This window comes from Chiloscyllium punctatum, chromosome 10 (genome assembly GCF_047496795.1).
Source record: "Chiloscyllium punctatum isolate Juve2018m chromosome 10, sChiPun1.3, whole genome shotgun sequence".
In the NCBI taxonomy this organism is placed as follows: Eukaryota; Metazoa; Chordata; class Chondrichthyes; order Orectolobiformes; family Hemiscylliidae; genus Chiloscyllium; species Chiloscyllium punctatum.
The window spans coordinates 57,758,393-57,777,980 of NC_092748.1; the positions used below are offsets into that span (position 1 = coordinate 57,758,393).

Here is a 19,588-nt window from a genome sequence, read left to right on the forward strand (position 1 = left end):
GTCTTTTAAATTAATCCCATCTGCCTGCACATGGTCTTGTTATACACAAGTATTGTACTTAATGCCCTGTCTGATGAGGTCCCAGCGCTGATCCCTTTGGAACACCAGCAGCCACAGAAAAACACTCTTGCAATAATAGCTTAAATAACCAAGCCAATGTTGTATCCAACATGCCCACTCATCATGGATTTCATGTGATTTATACTTCTGGACCAGCCTACCACGAGGGACCTTGCCAAGTAGTGTTAGAAAGGTACTAATGGCATCCAGTGATAAGAGTTAGAGAGAAGAAAAACAACTTGCCTTAATATTTTTTTTCTGTGATGAGAAGTGCTCTTACACATGACTGAATGTTTTATTTTCCCATCATCAAATTACCCATGGTATTTTTTTCACTTTTTAACCACCACCGGTAAATCACCTGAGTTCTGATTGCTATTAAAGCCAGTTAATAGCAATACAAACTACCAGAAGTGAGGGAGAGATAGGGAGAGGGGCAGGGGGTTAAATCAAAATGGAATTAGTAAAGGAACAATTTGTCGTGAAGTTACATTGATAAATTGCTGACGCCTGTCAAAGATCAAAATATCTGTCAAAACGTGCAGGTATAACTGATGAAGAATATACAAAGCCCAAAGAAAAGATTAGTGAGAAATGTGAAATCTGCACAACACTGTCATATTCTATTGGAAGATTTCTATTGGCATAATCCTTTATTGAGACAGGTGTCATGGATCTGAAGGAGAAAGAAAGAAATACTTTTAAGCTTCATTGTATAGCCCTAACAACCAGATTTAGTTTTTCTACAGAAATTTATGGGAGAGACAAAAGGGAGGAGATTGCAGAGCCATTGGCCTTGATTTTTATGTCCTCGTTGTCTACAGGAATAGTGCCAGAAGACTGGAGGATAGCAAATGTGGTTCCCTTGTTCAAGAAGGGGAATAGGGATAACCCTAGTAACTATAGGCCGGTGAGCCTCACTTCAGTTGTGGGCAAAGTCTTAGAGAGAATTGTAAGGGATAGGATTTATGAACATCTGGATAGGAATAATGTGATCAAGGATATTCAGCATGGTTTTGTGAAGGGCAGATCGTGCCTCACAACCCTTATTGAATTCTTTGAGAAGGTGACTAAGGAGGTGGATGAGGGTAAAGCGGTAGATGTGGTGTATATGGATTTTAGTAAGGCATTTGATAAAGTTCCCCATGGTAGGCTACTGCAAAAAATACGGAGGGTGAGTTGGAGGTTTGGATTAGGAATTGGCTGGCTGGAAGAAGACAGAGGGTAGTATTTGATGGTAAAGGTTCATCTTGGAGTGCAGTTACTAGCGGTGTTCCGCAAGGATCTGTTTTGGGACCATTGCTATTTGTCATTTTTATAAATGACCTGGAGGAGGGGCTAGAAGGTTGGGTGAGCAAGTTTGCGGATGATACGAAAGTCGGTGGAGTTGTTGACAGTGAGGAAGGATGTGTCAGGTTACAGTGGGATATAGATAAGCTGCAGAGCTGGGCAGAAAGGTGGCAAATGGAGTTCAATGTGGTTAAGGGTGAGGTGATTCACTTTGGAATGAGTTACAAAAAGATGGGGTACTGGGCTAATGGTCGGATACTTGGTAGTGTGGATGAGCAGGGGGATCTTGGTGTCCATGTACACAGATCTCTGAAAGTTGCCACCCAGGTAAATAGTGCGGTGAAGAAGGCATATGGCGTACTGGCTTTTATTGGTAGAGGAATTGAGTTCCGGAGTCCTGAGGTCATGTTGCAGTTGTATAAGACTCTGGTGCAGCCGCATCTGGAGTATTGTGTGCAGTTTTGGTCGCCATACTATAGGAAGGATGTGGAGGCACTGGAACGGGTGCAGAGGAAGTTTACCAGGATGTTGCCTGACATGGTAGGAAGATCGTATGAGGAAAGGCTGAGGCACTTGGGGTTGTTTTCATTGAAGAAAAGAAGGTTTAGGGGTGACTTGATAGAGGTGTACAAGATGATTAGGGGTTTACATAGGGTTGACCATGAGAACCTTTTTCCACGTATGGAGTCAGCTATTACGAGGGGGCATAGCTTTAATTTAAGGGGTAGTAGGTATAGGACAGATATTAGGGGTAGATTCTTTAGTCAGCAAGTCGTGAGTTCATGGAATGCCCTGCCAGTAGCAGTGGTGGACTCTCCCTCTTTATGGGCATTTAAACGGGCATTAGATAGGCATATGGAGAATAGTGGGCTAGTGTAGGTTAGGTGGGCTTGGATCGGCACAACATCGAGGGCCAAAGGGCCTGCACTGCGCTGTATTTTTCTATGTTCTATGTTCTATGTTTCCATACATGTCATCATCGACAGCTGGTTTGCAATGCAGAGTGATGTCAATAGCGTGGGTTCAGTTCCCGCACTGGCTGAGGTTAACATGAAAGTCCCACCTTCTCAACCTTGCCCCTTGCCTGGGGTGTAGTGACCCTCAGGTTAAGCTCATTAGCAGTCATCTCTCTGGAATGAGAAAGCGACCTATGGTCTGCTGGGACTGTGGCAACTTTACCTTTACCTATGAAATGATATACTTCAATAATGTTAAATAATGTAATACTGGGGATGGAAGGACTGTCCTATGAGGAAAGGCTGTTTTGACTGGGCCTTTAGACATAGAATTGGGGAGGATGAGAGGGGATCTGATTAAAATGTATGAAATTTGTACAGAGCTGGAGAGACTGGTTGCAGAGAGGATGTTTTTCCCAGTTGTGAAGTCTAGAGCCAAGGGTCACAGTCTCAGGATACAGGGCAAACTGTTTAGGATTGAAATTAAGAAAATGTTCTTCACTCAAAAGGTAGTGTCACTGTAGAATTCTCTACCACAGAAGGCTGTTGCGGCTAAGTCACTGAATATATTCAAGAAAAAGATTTTCTTTTCAGCTTTTAAAGTTATCAAGGTGTACGGGGAGAAAATGTGAACAGTTTAAGAACAGTTCCAACAAGTCTCCAGCACTGTGTTCATGGTCAGGCAGTGAGAGGAGTCGGAAGGCGGCATGGTGAATCAGTGGTTAGCACTTCTGTCTCACAGTGCCAGGGTCCTGGGTTTAATATCAGATTTGAATAATTGCCTGTGTGGAGTTTGCATATTCTCCCTGCATCTGCGTGGGTTTTCTCCCACAGTCCAGAGATGTGCAGGCTAGGTGGATAAGTCATAGTAAATGTAGGGTTGTGGGTCTGAGTGGGATGCTCTTCAGAGGGTCGTTTCAGACTCGATGAGTTGAATATACTCTTCCGATTTATTAGAAAATATCTGTGCGAGACAGTGGATAGTGCACTTACTCCTGATATAAAAGATCATAGGTTCAAGTCTCACTGAGTCAACATTGTCTAGATTGATAGATTGATAATGTATGGTGAGGGAATGACTAAGATGTTTCCTTGGGCTCTTGTAGTGGGTAATATCCCTGTCTCACAGCACCAGGGTCCTGGGTTCAATTCCAGCTTCAGGTGACTGCCAATGTGGAGTTTGCACATTCTCCCCATGTCTGCATGGGATTCCTCCCACAGTTCAAAAATGTGCAGATTGGGTGAATTGCCCATAGTGACCAGGGGTGTGTAGGTTAGGTGCAGTAACCAAGGGAAATGCAGAGTCACAAAAATAGGTTAGGCGAGATGCTCTTTGGAGAATCAGTGTGGACTTGTTCGGCTGAATGGCCTGTTTCTACACTGTAGGGATTCTAAAAAAATTCTGTCAGAGGAGTGACCAGTGCAAAGACGCATTGTTCTTTTGGTGAAGGGGAAAGGGATTGGCAGTCAATGCGTGGGCTCGAACAGGAAATGCTGGAGGCAGGCATTAAAATCCTCTTCACTGAGGCTGGATCCGTATCTGATGATAAAAGTGTCTCGTTATCCTTCTTTACTCTAGATCATTCTCTGACATGCGTGCATTAAAAAAAAGTCTCTGTACATGTGAATGTACATTTGAACAAAACGCATGAGAATACGTGTTAATGTTTTTGATTGGCTTGTGTGGTCATGAATGTATCTGTAAAATATTGAAACAGTCCGCAATGGGACAATACTTCTTCATGTATAAATGTTTAAATACTCCATTAATAATATTGGTCGTCAGCTCAGCTGAACTCTCAAAGTAAGCTAACCATCAAAGAAGTTTACATTTGACCCCACGAGCAACAAGCTCTGGAACTACTTCAGATATTAACTTGTAATTTTTGTTTTCACAAAGCATTTTATTGCCGTCTGTTCAACGAACCCCTAACTATGCTCTACGTTTTTAAATACTGTAACACAGGCTTGTCTGGAGATATGAACATAATGTAGAATGCATTTAAACACAGGTCACGCCGTGAAAAAGATTTTTTACATAAACTGTCGCTCAGAAAAAGCATCAGCCGAAACTCCTGGAAGCCCGAGTAAAACCCGAACTGAAGACCACAAGATGGCACCAGAGGGCAGTAGCACCTGTAACTTGTTTTGCTGATATACCAAACATTGCAAATGTTGCAGATAAAAGCATTCAAGAACCATTTCATCAACCCAATCAAACGATGTAGAATTGCTTAACCGTGTATTGTGAATTGTCTGTAAACTGTGTGGAACTATCAGTTTACTTGTTTATAAGTGCCGTACTAAAAGTGCGATAGAACAAGATCTGGATACTCACTGCAATACAAAAGTCGCTTTCTTATAAAAACTCCAAACAGAAAATGCTGGAAATACTGCCCTGCAGAATTTGCGAAGAGAGAAACTGTCAAGGTCAGAGAAGACAGTGTGGAGCAAGTTCGAACATCAAATTGACAGGCTCTCGAAAGCTTCGCGTCACACATGGAAGCGGCAAAGTGGTTTCCCAATCTGCATTTGATCTCCTCAATGTCGCAATTAGTGAATGAAATAAAACATAGCAGGCAATCACTGTTTCTTGTATTCTTCCACATTCCCCCAACACTACCACTTTAGGCGCTAGTGCTTATATTCCCCCAGCACCCATGCCGTGTGTGTGTAAGTGAAGCACACAGTGAAGAACGAGTACATAAATCTTCATTCATTTTCCACCACCCGGAAGAAAGGAAACACCAGAGTGGCCAGTGACATCAAATGGCAATGCTGCGTGATCAAAAACTGAAGGGAGGGCAGAGATCAAATCAAAACAGGGTTGGAGGGGGAAATAAAACACTCCATTCCCTGCAGTGCCCACCTCTCCCTGAACAGTTCAAGGGAGTTGGTGGACACCGCGTGTTCCTTGTCCAGAGACACCCAGGCTCTAACGTATCCACGGAAGCAATCACTGTAGACTGGGTTAGGCGCAGGTTTAACTCTCATGATCTTGCTTGGAAAGAAGATAGTTGAAGAGTAAATCCTTTGTCAGAGAGGGAACAGTCCCTTTGGAATGCACGAAGGGAAGAGGAAGGCATGGCACCATGATGGAGGTGGTTGGAATAGCAGAGGCTGAGTGTGGTGCCCTGGTGAAGTGAAAGGGAAGGCAGATGAGACAGGAGTAAGGGCGGGAGTAAATGAAGGAAAAAGTGCAGAAACTAAATCACATTGAATAAGGACGCTGTCGCACATGGTGGATGGGAATCCTCATTTCAGGAAAACGGATGACAGTTGGGAAGACGCTGTTCTGAAAGGTTTCTTCAACAGAAACATTTCGATAATGGAATATAGTCCTTCCAGAGAGTGAGTTGGGAGGAAGTGTAGTCAAAGTAGCTGCAAGAGGCAATTCATTTACTGAGGATACTGACCCATCCACAGAATTTGGGGTACAGCAATTGAAAGCGAAGGATCGAGTCAGAGATGAACCACAAAAAGGGAAAGGTGGAAATTGGAAGAACAGGAGCCAACATTGATCCAGTTGTCACGAAGTGATGAAAGGAAGTGAAGGAGATGATCTGAATGGGACCAGGCTCCACACATCTCGTCATGTAGTAATCTGTGGAAAGCATGTTCCATGGCGCCTTACCATGCGGGAGATGCAGAATCTTCCCGCTACCTCCTACCGTCTGACTGGGACACTGAACACATCTTCCAGTTGAAGCAGGAATGTGTGTACCTCGCTCAAGTTAGTAGCACAATGATGAGATGCTTGCTCTTGAATCATTATGATGAATTGCCTTCTACAGCAAGGAGGCCAGAACATATTGGGTGATAACTCTGGAGAACATTTCCAACTCTGCATCATTTCCACTCTCTGACCTCTCTGTTTATCACCTCCCCAGCCTGTTCCAATGAGGTTCCTTGTAAACTAGAGGAACAATATCTCAACTCCAGTTGAAATATGTTACAGCCTTCAGAACATTGAGTTCTGCACTTTCAGATCACAATCTCTGTGCCAATGTTTTCAGACAGCAGTTATTGTAAAAATTCTCTTTTTCCCATTTATACCCATATTTCAACTGGTTACTAGTCCTTTCAACATATCCCTTTGACTTGCACATTATCATGTTTAAATTGTTCTGCCTTACACTCTATCAGAGACATTCCTTTTATTCTTTTTCCCTTTCTTCCACTTTCCAACCTCTATTAGTGTTTGAAACCAGTTCCATCTTTTTAACATTCCACAGTTCTGACCGAAGGTCATTGACCAGAATTTGAATTGGGTACATCTCTCCTGCCTGAGTACTTCCAGCATTTATTTCTTTCGTGTGTGTTATTTCAGATTTCCAGCACAGTAGTCACTACATAATCTGATCTTTGCCTGAATGTTCATGCAGAAAAATATATGTTAAAAAACGTGTAAAAAAGAAGAAAGGGATAGATTGTGCAATTACAGACCAGACAGCTGAATCTTGATGATGGCAAATTATTTTTTAAAATATGCTGTGGAATACTTTAAATCATCATTTAGAAAGGCAATGATTAATCAAGGACAGTCAGCGTGGATCTATTAAGGGGGAGATGGTCATGTTTGATTAATTTGATTAGATTTTTTGAAGAGTTAACAAGGAGAGTCAATGAGGATAACATATTTGATGATGTCTTCATGGATTTTGTCCAATTTTTGACAAGGTCCCACACAGTTCTTATTCAAGTATGTTCCAGCAGTATGCAACTTTGACAAGGCAAACTGATCAACACAGAAAAATCTATGAGGTTCAAGGGAAAATGGTAAGATGGATCTAAAATTAATTGCGGCAGGAAGGGTAAAGGTTAATAAGTATTTTGTGTTTGGAAGCCTGTTTTCAGTGGGTTGTGCAGAGTTCAGTACTAAGTCTCATACTTTCCATGATATGTTTCAAGGATTTAGACTGAAATATAAGGGGCATGATTTAGAAGTTTACAGATGATGTGACCAGTGTCTATGTTTTAATATAGACGGGAAAATGTACATACCAAGAAAACATCGGTTGATTGGTCAAGTGGACAGGAAAGCAGCAAATCATATGAGGTGATACATTTGGAATCAAGGGAATGAACAATAAATGGTAAGATCCAGAGAGGTGTGGAGAGAACAGAGGGATCTTGAGTATGTGCCCACAGATCCCTTCAGGTACCAGGACATGAAAGTCAGATGGCTAAAACACTCACTGCGATACTTTAAGCATGGGATAGCATTTAAGAACAAGAAGGTTATGTGAAAACTGTACTCAACACATACAGTTCTGGTTACCATGCCAAGAAGGCTGTGTTTCAAATGGACTGAGTACAAAAGAGATTTACGAAGACCTTGTGAGAAATTGGGAATTTTAACAAAGGTGAAAGATTGGAGAGACTGGCATCGTTTTCTTTGGGAGCAGAGGGATTTTAATTGTGTGAATTATGAGGGATCCAGAAAAGATGGATAGGTATGCAAGGTCCCTACCACGAGTCAAAACTAAGATACATTGATTGAAATTTTTTTTTAAGAATTATTGGGGATTTTAGCAGAATTAGTTTCATCCAGAGGGTGATGACAGTCTGTAACTGTCTGAAGCAGTGGTGGAGACAGAAATACACATCACTTTTGAAAATATTTAGCTATTCGCTTGAAATATCTGTTTTTCGGACTATGTGCAAAGAGGTGATAATGAGATTAGGCCATGCAATTTTTACTTCCTACAACAGGGACACGATGGGCAGAAAGGTCAACTATAAGGGCTGTAAATGTTCTGTTTACAACAGGGTGTTTCCCAGCTTCACTTCGTTGTTTGAACCATCTCGACGTCGACTTCATAAACGATATGAAATACAATTCATCAATAAATTTTTGCTCGAAGTTTTCAAATCCATCTGGTGAGTCGTAGCAGCAGAGGGGACGGGACAATGCGTATGCTTTCAGGACAGAACAAGACACATGGTGGAGAAGGGCTGCGGGAGGACAAAGGCGGTCATTGTGATTCCCTGGAGAAATGCTGGCTGCGGCCTGGCCCACACTGCTCTCCGAGCGCCAGCCTCCTGCAGCTTCGCGCCACTTCCTCCGAGCAGCACCAAGCAGGCCACCGTCCCCCGGCACAACCTCGCCCGCTCATTGGCTGCCGCTTAGCAACGTGACGACAGGCTCACGTGAGGCGGCTTTAATGCTGGGCGCTTGAAGCTGGCAGACAATTGGCGAGGAGCGAAGCTGCAGTGGCAGTGGTCGCGAGGCGGTGCGGTGCGGTGCAGCAGGAAGGGGGGGGTTGCAGCAGCTCCTCACTACAATCCCACAACAACATGCTTTCCACATCAGCACCGACGTCTTTCTGAGCTGATACTTGCTACTTTTGTGTTTTGTTTTTGTAGAACAATGACCGGAGTGTTTGACAGCCTTGCTGCAGATATGCATTCGAACCAAATTACCTCGAGTTATCACACCATGCACAAGTCACAGGAGTCTCCAAATTTGCCAGTGTCTACTGCAACTGACAGTAACTATTACAATGGGCAACAGCACGGCCCCTGCGCCGGGGCACCTTATGGACAACTGAACTCCTATCAGTTCCATGTTGGTAACATGAACAACATTTCGTACAGTGCCAAATCCTACGAAATTAGTTATACAAATTGTTACAATTCCTACAGCCCCTATGGTTCAAGTAATTCGCCTGCAAATACCGATGTCGGTGAGTTGGGAGCATGTGAAGATGATCTTCATTTACACAATGCCGACTTATGTGGGCGTGTGTCTATTTTCCTGACTTATAAATGTTTCTGTTGTCGAAAAATCGATGTTTGTTGTTGTTTTCAGAGAAAGAAGAGTGCGAGCCTGAAATCAGGATAGTAAACGGGAAACCAAAGAAAGTTAGAAAACCTAGAACTATTTATTCCAGTTTTCAGCTAGCAGCTTTACAGAGGCGTTTTCAGAAGACGCAGTATTTGGCTTTGCCAGAAAGGGCTGAGCTGGCTGCTTCCATGGGCCTTACCCAAACTCAGGTAAGACTAGACAATATGAAGGCGAGCAATAGAGCGTGTTTTTATTTTAATGGCTGCTTCTTATAAGAAAATTTTTACTTGAATTTATGCGTCAAATCTTAATCAGAGTTGGCGTGCCGACTTTCTTTAAGTTGTTAAAACATTTTGCTTCGGGCTATACTAAATTAGCAAACGTCTGTAGCAAACTAAATGTACAAAAAACTTTTTCTGACATTTCATTTCCGAAACTTAGGTAAAAATCTGGTTTCAGAACCGCCGGTCAAAATTTAAGAAAATGTGGAAAAACGGAGAAATGTCAAAAGAGCAGAATCTAAGTGCCGGCGAGACTCCTCCTCGCAGCTCTCCTCCATCCTCGATAGCATGGGATTATTCTCCGCACCAGAGAGTCAACAACAACTCAGCCATCACACAGAACAGCGGCCCGGCCGCCGCTTTCATAGGAAACTACTCCTGGTATCCTGGTTCAAATAGTGCTTCACATTTTCAGTCAACTCCAATTCTGCAGCATCAGCCCACTATCAACCCAGGGGCAATATACTGAAAACTGCAGCCCGCTCATTATCGACTCAGATGACAGACTGGCGAAAGACTTCCTATGACAGGGAATGTTCAAGTGTTTCAAACAAATTACTACAGTACCATCCTTTATAACATTTGTATTAACTGGTGCCTTTGCAAATGACCTCATTTTCTATGTTTTCAAAGGAACTGTGTGGTATTTATGAACTGCAGACAGCTAAGTGCTGTCACAATGCCTCTCGTCATTAATAAAATTCGCTGTGTAGACGATCGAACATAATCTGTAAATATCCTTTCGTGCAGAACGACCCGAATACGAATGTGCATCTATTGGATTATTTGTTGTGATATAACCATGATATTCTTGTGTTCCTTATGTAGCTGCGCCAATGATGTCTGAATTACTGTACTATAGAAATGTATCTGTTGGTTCAATCCTACGTTTAAAGTCTTTTGGACAATGAGTTAAATTGTGCTACTGATTTTCCACAAGTCATAGATTTGGAAACATAACTATTTTCTTTATTTATTCTATAAAACAACTTCTTTACAGTGTTGCTTTTTATGAAAAGAAATATATTATTTAAATAAATATTGTTTAATTGTTTATTTCTATGTCGCTAGTTTAATTATAAACTTTTGACTAAAGCCATTTTTAAATTAAAAATGTTCTCATTTGGTTTTAGTTGAGTGCTTTATTGAAATGTCCAAGGAAACCGGCCGGTAATGACCAGAGGTACGCGACTAGATTGTACTGCAGTAATATCCAAGTGTTTACCAGCTAGGATACTGCAGTTTGGACAAGGCGGACAGCGCTGTAGTTTAGCAGGGTGTAATTAGGTAATGTGCAGGCGCCAGAACAGAGGATTGTTACAACTGGATACTTGTTTGTAGATTAAAGATGTGTATGCGTCCCGGCGGCAAAGCCTTCGCGCAGACATGAATCAATCAGCTCCATGTTGTCACATTATAAGCTTCTCTACCTTCCGGAGAGCTGGCGCCGGGTCCATTCCTCTCATAAATATTCCCTCTGACATAACCATTGGTGACCCGATTGAATGTAGAATAATGGCCTGTTATGGAGAAAGTATTAATTCTCTAATAGTGCCATGTAAGTCGTATTCTGAGCATTTTAGGTATGTACTGTGGGTAATGTTGATGGTAACAGCCTGCGAGAGTTGTGCTAATTACCGTCACTGTTACTGCTCTTATTCCTGGGCCATCACAAAACAAAGACTTAGACAAAACAACAACATTCAGAAATACTATATGATTGGATGGCTTATTGTTTTCACATTTCAGTTCCAACTTGCCGCCCGCTGGGAGCAACTTTTCGACTCAGCCCAGACTGAATAATTTATGTATGTAATCATTACTTCAAAGATTCATGAAGAAGACTTGACATTGTCACTGAAATTAAATGAATGACAAAGTAGTTAAAAAAGATTTCGCCCTCTGGACTTTTGTTAACAAGACAACTTTTCTGTTCTCGGGACTTGCATGCAGCGGGTGATTAACAGACCCGATTCTTTTGCCTCGGGCGAAATGCTTCGACTAGTTGTTAGAGACACGCAAAGCGCCTTGGCGTTTGAGTTTAGAAAGGCAAGTTTGGCTCAGGAGCAACTAGACAAACTGGAGACAGAGCTCCTCTCTGTAGATTTTTTATTAACCACGAGAGGCACAAACTGGCTGCAATCGCCCCAAGCAAGCCACTTGTAAGTGCAGTAACAGTGAAAGCACAGAAACAGACCTCTCTGATCCAGTTGGAGCCTTGTCTTTTTGAGTGGTTTTCCTGTTGGGGAATAAAAACGATTCTCAGACATTAACGTCTATCAGAACATGCGAAAAAAAGGATAGCCGCAAATATTCAAACAATATCGCAACATATATTCCTGTTGCAAGTGATCATAACCCCATTGAATCAATCTGATTGGCGGCACACTGCCTGAAATAGGGGCTGTCATTTTCACGGGTGTTTGAAACCATCATGTACAACATTAAAACAATGTACACGACACGGGCTGGAAAGAAACCTGAATCATGGCCACACGCTGTAAAGTAAATCTGTGCGACAAATACCTAGATTAAAATGATCGCTTGTGTAACAAAGTTGTACAGTTTGCGAATCACCAGGATATTTAGCATCTTGATATCAAGGTTAACCCGTCATAATTCGAGCAGAGAGGAATCCTCGATGTTCGATGATGAAATATTGAGTTTTCCGGCGTCAATCATGTTTCATTGTGGAATCTCCAAACATTTGTGAGCAGACGGGCTAATACATTTTCCATTTCTCCACAACACAAAAACGGTATCTTCTATCAATAATAAAGCACAACAATAACTAGGACCGGTGTCTGGATGCTGGGAAATCCAGACGGATTAGACAAATAATTTTTAACTAATCCGTGATACTAGTAAATGCAGCGCTTTGGGTTTAAATTATACTAAATTGATTTAAGCGGATTTCTTAAGCGGGTCTCTACTGTGACTTAAAATATAATTCTTAGAATATTCTTTTCGATTACCATTTAGTGGACCAGATAACATAGAAATAAAGTAACTGATGAAAAGGATCTCCTGAATGGTGTTTACGTTCACTTAATATAATTTCCTGTTTGGTTTAACGCATATGTATATAATCGAGACGTCTGCGTTTTAATTAAGAAACAGGATCGTTTCTATTAGAAAGATAAATCGGTGGAATTAAAACTGTGTTCGGCTAATTGGTAATCATGTCTTTAAACTAGCAAAGCTCAAATGTGGGACGAGAGTCAGGGCAGGAGTATTAGTTAACATCACACTCTTTCGAATTTGCACTTTGTACAACACCGGGAAGGATTTCTTTCTTTTAGAGTAGCCTGTTCAGAAGCCCCCGGTAATACTTCTGCCTTCAGATGTGAAACTACATTAATGTTTCTCAAATACTTTCCGTGAGAAGGATTGCTGCACAATGGAATTAACAATAATTTAAAAGTGATGGAATGGGCTCTGCCTTTTTTGCACAAACAGGGAAATACAATTCCTTGGAGGTATTCGGTTTGCCATTACAACCGAACAAAACGTAAAAATGATTTGCTAAATGGACCTTGTATAGAGTGATGAGGGCGTCGTGCCCATTATGTAGATCTTATCAACAATGATAAGACCATCAGTCCGTTCCAGAAGCCATCAACTGAATGCGTCTTTTATATTTTGTACGAGTTGATTATCAGTTCCGTTGTATTGAAAATCTGCGAAATTTCTAACCCGACAAGGCAACCAATGACTACTAAAAGTTGAACCGTTTTTGAGAAATAAGGCTGTCTTTTTTTTTAATTAGTGATTACTGCATTACAAGATGTTCCTTCCCCCGGGCTGTCACGTTGAGACTCTTACAAGAATACCCCTGGGATAGTATAACTAGGGATATCCGCACTGCCAGACAGTCCGACCCCCTTTTTGATAGCTGACAAATCTATGCCTATCTATAGATTTGTGTGTGGGGGTTTCCGTTGATGAGTGGGAAAGAAATATTACAAGAAGTTCAAATAGTTCTTCAATACAGGCGCGCCCTCAATCTTTATGTCATGTGGTATAGTCACTTCCGGAATCCTGGATAGTCAATTTAGAACATTTTAGAATTTCCTCCCTAAACTTTGCACCGAAACACAACTGCAATTTTATCCACATTCGCTTGAGTTTGAGCTTTCTGGGTCTCAGAGCTGAAAGCCTGCAATTACTATATAATTCTTCGCAATTTCAGATGTCCTAATATGGACTGTAATTTTTGCGCAAGACAATTTCCTGCTATTTCAAGCATCAACATTGTCAAAGTTGTATGTACATAATAAATGGGAATATCAATGCATAGTTTTAGCATAACATCTTGACTCCTCGATAATTATATCCGTTTGGAGCCTACGCAGAATAGCTTGAATTGCATGGTAAACGCTCTCCTCTAATTTTTTTTTAAAAATTGCTCATAATTTCGAAAGATTACCAAGTTCTCGAGAGCAGAATGTCATCAGCGTAATGAAGAGTAAACATTTATGCTAATAATCTGCAATTTTTTCATCAGCTATAAAGACAGAGGCTATAGCAGAAATGCAGTCATATTCTGCAACCGCGTCCTGATTTTTGAGTCGTTTAGTGGAGGCTTTAATGGATCTTACTGGCAGAAATGTACGCACTCGAGGTGTTTTTTTCTTAACCTAATAGCAAAACCTGATATCATGACTTAGTAAAAACCGACCAGGTTGTTTGAAAAGATCAAGGTAAGGGTACAACCTACTATTTCTAGTCAGTACGTTTAAACAGCATGCAAAAAGTGTGGTCCTTACAGTGAACTGGACTGTTCTAAACAGGTGGGCTCACTGAAAAATTATATTCTTGTATTGAGACTAGTTCTGGTCGAATGCGGTCCGTGGCAAATCGAAAACTAAATGTTGTGACAGTATGCAACTCCGTCATTTTATTAAGATATTTAACATTACTAAATACTGCCAATCGTTTGAGAAACGAACGAAGGCGCTGATTTATTTACTTTTCCTCCGATAAAGATTTCTATCCACTAACTAAAACAACGATTCTGGAGTAATACTAATTGGAGCATTTAGTGTCAAACACTCGACTCTACAAGAGAGTTTCTTAGAATTTAACTCATAATTTTGAACAATTCCTGTTTATTTTGATAGTCCCTAATTGTTACGGAGCAGCCGTCTTCTCCGTCTTGCTGCATGCTATGGTTTATATAGAACGAACATGTATCTCTAACACGCTAAAATTTTGGGGAGAATACAATAATGTGAACTGAAATAATATTTAATGCTGAATGGTACCACAAGTATACCTTTTGGATACATTGCTATCCGTTGAAAAATGGAACATGCTTATTGGAATTTTCTATAGGTGGTTAAGGGATTTTCCCCTCCCGGGTCCGAAAGAGAAACCAAACTATTTAAAGATGTCTTAAAAATTCTAAACATGAATAATGAAAAAAATATATAAAACTTAGATTAGATCTAAGGTTTCTAGTTGCGTAAATTATAAATACATGTCAGTAACACATCGGTTACTTTTAAACAGTGTGTTGCGTAATGTTTATCTGCCTGTTTTTGCAACGAGATTGCCATCTCTATGACATTAGTCATTAAATGTTAAAGCAAGGTACTGTAGGTAGAAGATCAGTGGGCGAGAAGAGAAAGCCCTCGTTGGGCAATTCCTTTTATTCTCACTTTCATTACTCCAACATTGTGTCTTAGTCATTTTGAAGAGTTTCCTATTGACAATTCTATACACCTGCATGCAATTTGCAGACCTCATGACAAACGTAGTTCGGAATTTCAAAGATGGAAATACACCTATTTTAGTTTAGTGCTTCTTTTTCAATGCTGTTCAAATTTGGCTTTCACTGCTAGCTCTTTTGTTAATGCAAAGATTCCCCGGGCGAAAAAATTGCCCATAATTACCCCAATGATACGAAACTACATTAGAATAAATAAACCCAAAATTACTGTAATTATAGTCCGTTTGATGGCCTCGGCTTGTAATCAAGTAGAGAATACAGTGCAATAATGCCGAGCCTCTTCGAAGCAGCTGTATGCGCATTTGGGGCTCTTGGCAGAATACATTCATTCGTTGTTCGCTTGTTTTCAGCAAAGTTTTGTATAAAATGTTACATACCTCACTTTGCGGATCTTAGCTTTCCCAAAGATATCATTGGTTAACTTGGACGTTAGATTTATCTCTATGCCTTTTAATTTCTAGAACATTCTCAACCAAAGCGCTGATCAATTTATTGTAAATAAAACAGGTAAGATTGCCAAGTGTAACGAGTTCCGCTTCGATCCATGTGAGTATGCATTAGGATTCACCAGCAAAATGCTGTCGCAAAGCTTATTTGAACCCGTACATTATTCTTGGAAAAAAATCAAAACGTCGTGCAATCTCTACAAATTCATGTACATGTTTACTTTGTACAATGTCACTGCTTCATTATATTTCCAGAGAATTTGGGCACGAGCTAGTTGTGGTCTGGGACAATTGGCTCACGTGTACGTGTAGGCGATAAGCGCATACTGTGGGCACAGAGGCACATACTAATAGAAGTAGCTACATATCTGGAAATAATTGGGTTAGCAGATTAATGGAGGCATAGTCTGATTGAATGACTTCTCAAAGGTCACAAGTTTTGGTGATATTGATGTTTTTCGAGTTCCCCAAAGACGATGATAGCGAATCGGGGACAGGTTGCTGAAAAAGCGCAGTTAGCCCATCATCTCTCAAACAACAGTTCCTTTGAAGTTTCCAATTTGTTTCTCGCAGGAATAACAGCGCTTTTAACTACTCTGAACCAACCGCAGGGTTTTTTTTTCCCTGCAGCACCTGCTTCTCTTACCATTATTTAGTTAACACAGTAGTGGCTTCCTGTCATTCAATGCTGAAAAAGAGATTTACTGTGCCTCAAGAAATATATAAAAGAGCGCATGAGAGCGATAGACAAGTCTGAAAAGCAGTAAGTGCTTTAATTGCTGCAAAAATAATTGCGTCCAATCTAAAGTAGAATAGCCTAGACGCAACACTGAAACTAACGTTTGACTGTAACAACATAATCCGGCCCCACATCAGGAGCAGTAGGGGTGGTCAGATACAAAGCGAAATTACACTATTTGGAAGCATAATAGCTTTAGACTTCTTCATTTCGGCTATCAAGCAAGTAATCTAAAATGAAACTACACACGAGCTAAAAAAAAATCAGAAAGTAACTTTAGGATAACCCACTTGGCCTATATGCCTTTAAATATAAAAATGCGAGTTGCTAGCGTCCGATAAAGAATTTGGAAACTTCATTCAATTTGCCGGATATTCACAGACTGGGGGTGAGGTTTGATCACTTTGTCCAGTTATTGTAATATGCAAGCGGAGAAGATGGAGTTTGCAATCAGTGTGATAATAATGAATGCCTTATTGCAGTTCGGTATTAATGAACCTGGAATGAGCACACTGAGACTTTCATAATGTAACAGCTGCTATTTAAAATCATATTTTACTGCCTTGAATGGACTTTATAATATATTTACAAAGATTCAAAGATACAAAGCAATAAGTTAACATTGTCAATATAAAACTAAACCTTTACATTTAGAACGCTAGACACAGTGTTTTTCAGCATCACATTTGCATTTCACAGGTAAATATTAAGATCCCATTTCACAATGTATCATGTACACTCCACACAAAACAAAAAAAAACGCTAAATCTGTGCAACATATTTAAATAATATGTACAAAAACCGTGACCGCGTGCAGTAAGAACTTCCTGCTGTCGTGAATTCTGCGCTGTGTTAACCAGTCTTCAGATTACAGACGCAAAATCCTAATGGGGGATACAAAGCCTGCCTCTTTTGGAGTAGGACGCATACAAGGAATTTGTAACAAAGGCTTTTTAACTGTCCCAGGGATTACGCCACAGAGTCTTGGTGCTGGCGGTCTGTTCTAACCGGGATCTGAGAGAGATTTCGCCGAGCTGTCAGCTGGCAGAATTGGGAACTCGCTCCGCATCACATCTGTGCTAAGGGCTTGGTGCACTTCAGAAATTGCTTTCTTGGATTATTGTCCTTGCTTAAACAGGGCGAGGGTGGTTATCTTACATCAGTTGGGGCTGCTGCATAGATTCCTGGTGCGCTGGAGGGTACCACGATGTGTAGCTAGGGATGTAGTTTCCCGGGGTCCCTGTGGAGCTCTTGCCGGCAGATGAGGGGTTCCAGACGGGTGGAACTGGAGGGGAGGATCCGGATAGGCCCCTACCATTAGCAAGGGCGCTGTTCTCTAATGCACCATTACCCTGTTTCATCAGCTTTTTAAACTTAGAACGCTTGTTCTGGAACCAAATCTTTACCTGCATAATATAACAGACATGTTTTAAGCATTAAGACTTTAAAGAATATAAGGGTCAAGACTTTCAATAAATCCACATATTTATAAACAGCCTAATTCAAGAAGTTAAATAGTAAACTAACTTTTGAAAGGTTAATATTAGAGGCGGCGAGCATATGCTTTCCCATGTCTTGTAACCTCAAATAATCCTAAATTATTAAAAATAAATCCCTTTTACCAAGCAGTCATAGTCAGTCACACTGATGGGTTCTTCTAGGCGGGGACAACGATTCAGAAAGCAGAAGGCAATTATATTGTTATAATTTGAGCAACATGACGTATTTCTTGTGGTGACTTGTTGAAATTGTTTCCCAAACAATTTGGTGTAGGATATACGATCCATACTGCATGCCTTTTAAATGAGCAGGTTGTTGGTGCGTGCATGTGAATCGTCCCGTCATGTCTGTGTCATTTTATGGATTGGAGTTGCATTTTACTGCAACGCTTCAAACTTCCATTGGTGTGACCAAATACTTGGTTTTATGTCTGGTAACGCACACATTTGCTGTTTTGGCTTATACTTCTCGTGAACTCTGCGTTAAAAAGTGTAGTTGCCAGGGTTTATGTTACCGAATACCTGGTTTTGCTCGGTAGTGTGTTTGATTCGATGTAACGAACAGAGGTGCTTTGCATTTTAGTTTAATATCTCTGTTACCTGTGTCTGTGTCAACCCCAGAGAAGCAGCAAGCTCGGCTCTTTCAGGCAGAGCCAGGTACTGAGTTTGTTGGAACCGTCTGTTCAAAGCTTGCAGCTGTAGACTGGAATAAATGGTTCGGGGTTTACGGATTTTTTTCCCTTTCCCATTAAACCTGACTTCTCCACTCTCCACCACGGTACCTTTATCTGACTCTGCTCCTAAAAAGGGCAAAAAAAAATGACATAGCAGTGCAAATCCAATACATAATTACCTACAACAGAATAACAACATATTTAACACAGCAGTTAAAAGTTTGTCTATTTTTACTAGCGACGGTTTACGTATAATTACCCATAATTGCATGCATTGTTTATAGCATTACGCAATAAATAATTACAAAGATCAGAGGCAGAATGATGCGAACTTCTGTTCTACAAATTTCCTCACCGGGCTTGTTCAAAAACAGCTGGGGAGAAAGAAACTGCCTCGTGTAGTTTACAGCAATTTACATGAGTCAGGAATTGACTGATTCTGTTGTTCTTACCTGTGTCCTCTAATCTTGTGTGTGCCAGATTCGAGCTGTTTTGGTACGATTGCACTGAATTGATGTAGGGGTTACTGGAATGGTTGTTCACTGAATTGACATAGGGGTAGCCCAGAGACCGTGAGAAGGATGAAGCAGTGTTGTAGGAGCTGTCATGTTGAGAGTGCCCGGCGGAATGTAAACAGTGCATGGAGTAATGTCCGTGAGACATGGGAGGCGACATTTGTTGACTTGGTGGCCCAAACTCCATAAAAACTGCTTTACTTGAGACGGGGCTGTTGAGGTTTTCTGACATTGTAGTCATGGTCATCGTTCGCCTCCCAGCTTGTCACTTCACTTCTTTTCCTTCCACTACTCCCACCGGCCGAGAAGGATCCCAATTTAAGCGAATCTGATTTTTTTCACTCCCCATTCATAAGAAAATGGAGTTTTGGGGTTGACAAAGTCGAGGCATGATGCTGTGAATACACACTAACTCGCCTGAAAGGTTTGACTGGATAGCTGATGAATATTCAGGAATACTGCTCGCTGATAGGTCCCTCTCCACCACGTGCCGTTTTGATTGGCCGAGCCAAAAGGACCTAGGGGCCCGAAACCGTGCAGACAGATGGGCCCAGAGAGTTTCTCAGCATTTCCAAGTCAACGCTCTGGCTAACATCTCAAATCA

At 41.1% G+C, this 19,588-nt stretch overlaps 2 protein-coding genes and 1 long non-coding RNA gene across 3 annotated transcripts in view; 2 read left to right on the plus strand and 1 right to left on the minus strand.

The window, feature by feature from the left end:
- The first annotated feature begins 8,500 nt into the window (after positions 1 to 8,500).
- Positions 8,501 to 10,476, plus strand: LOC140482188 (homeobox protein DLL-4-like). Its single transcript, XM_072579240.1, has 3 exons — positions 8,501 to 8,995; positions 9,121 to 9,305; positions 9,538 to 10,476. Exons 1-3 carry the CDS (start codon positions 8,680 to 8,682, stop codon positions 9,844 to 9,846), a joined length of 810 nt encoding a protein of 269 aa, XP_072435341.1. The 5' UTR covers positions 8,501 to 8,679; the 3' UTR covers positions 9,847 to 10,476.
- Positions 10,477 to 13,829: 3,353 nt separating this feature from the next.
- LOC140482194 (uncharacterized) overlaps positions 13,830 to 19,588 on the plus strand; it is a 52,701-nt gene continuing 46,942 nt past the window's right edge. Inside the window, exon 1 of the long non-coding RNA XR_011961683.1 lies at positions 13,830 to 14,080. This is a non-coding gene — a long non-coding RNA (uncharacterized lncRNA). The remainder of the gene's footprint in view (positions 14,081 to 19,588) is intronic.
- Positions 16,833 to 19,478, minus strand: dlx1a (distal-less homeobox 1a). Its single transcript, XM_072579254.1, has 3 exons — positions 18,922 to 19,478; positions 18,396 to 18,595; positions 16,833 to 17,702 (listed from the first exon to the last, which is right to left on the minus strand). Exons 1-3 carry the CDS (start codon positions 19,229 to 19,231, stop codon positions 17,451 to 17,453), a joined length of 762 nt encoding a protein of 253 aa, XP_072435355.1. The 5' UTR covers positions 19,232 to 19,478; the 3' UTR covers positions 16,833 to 17,450.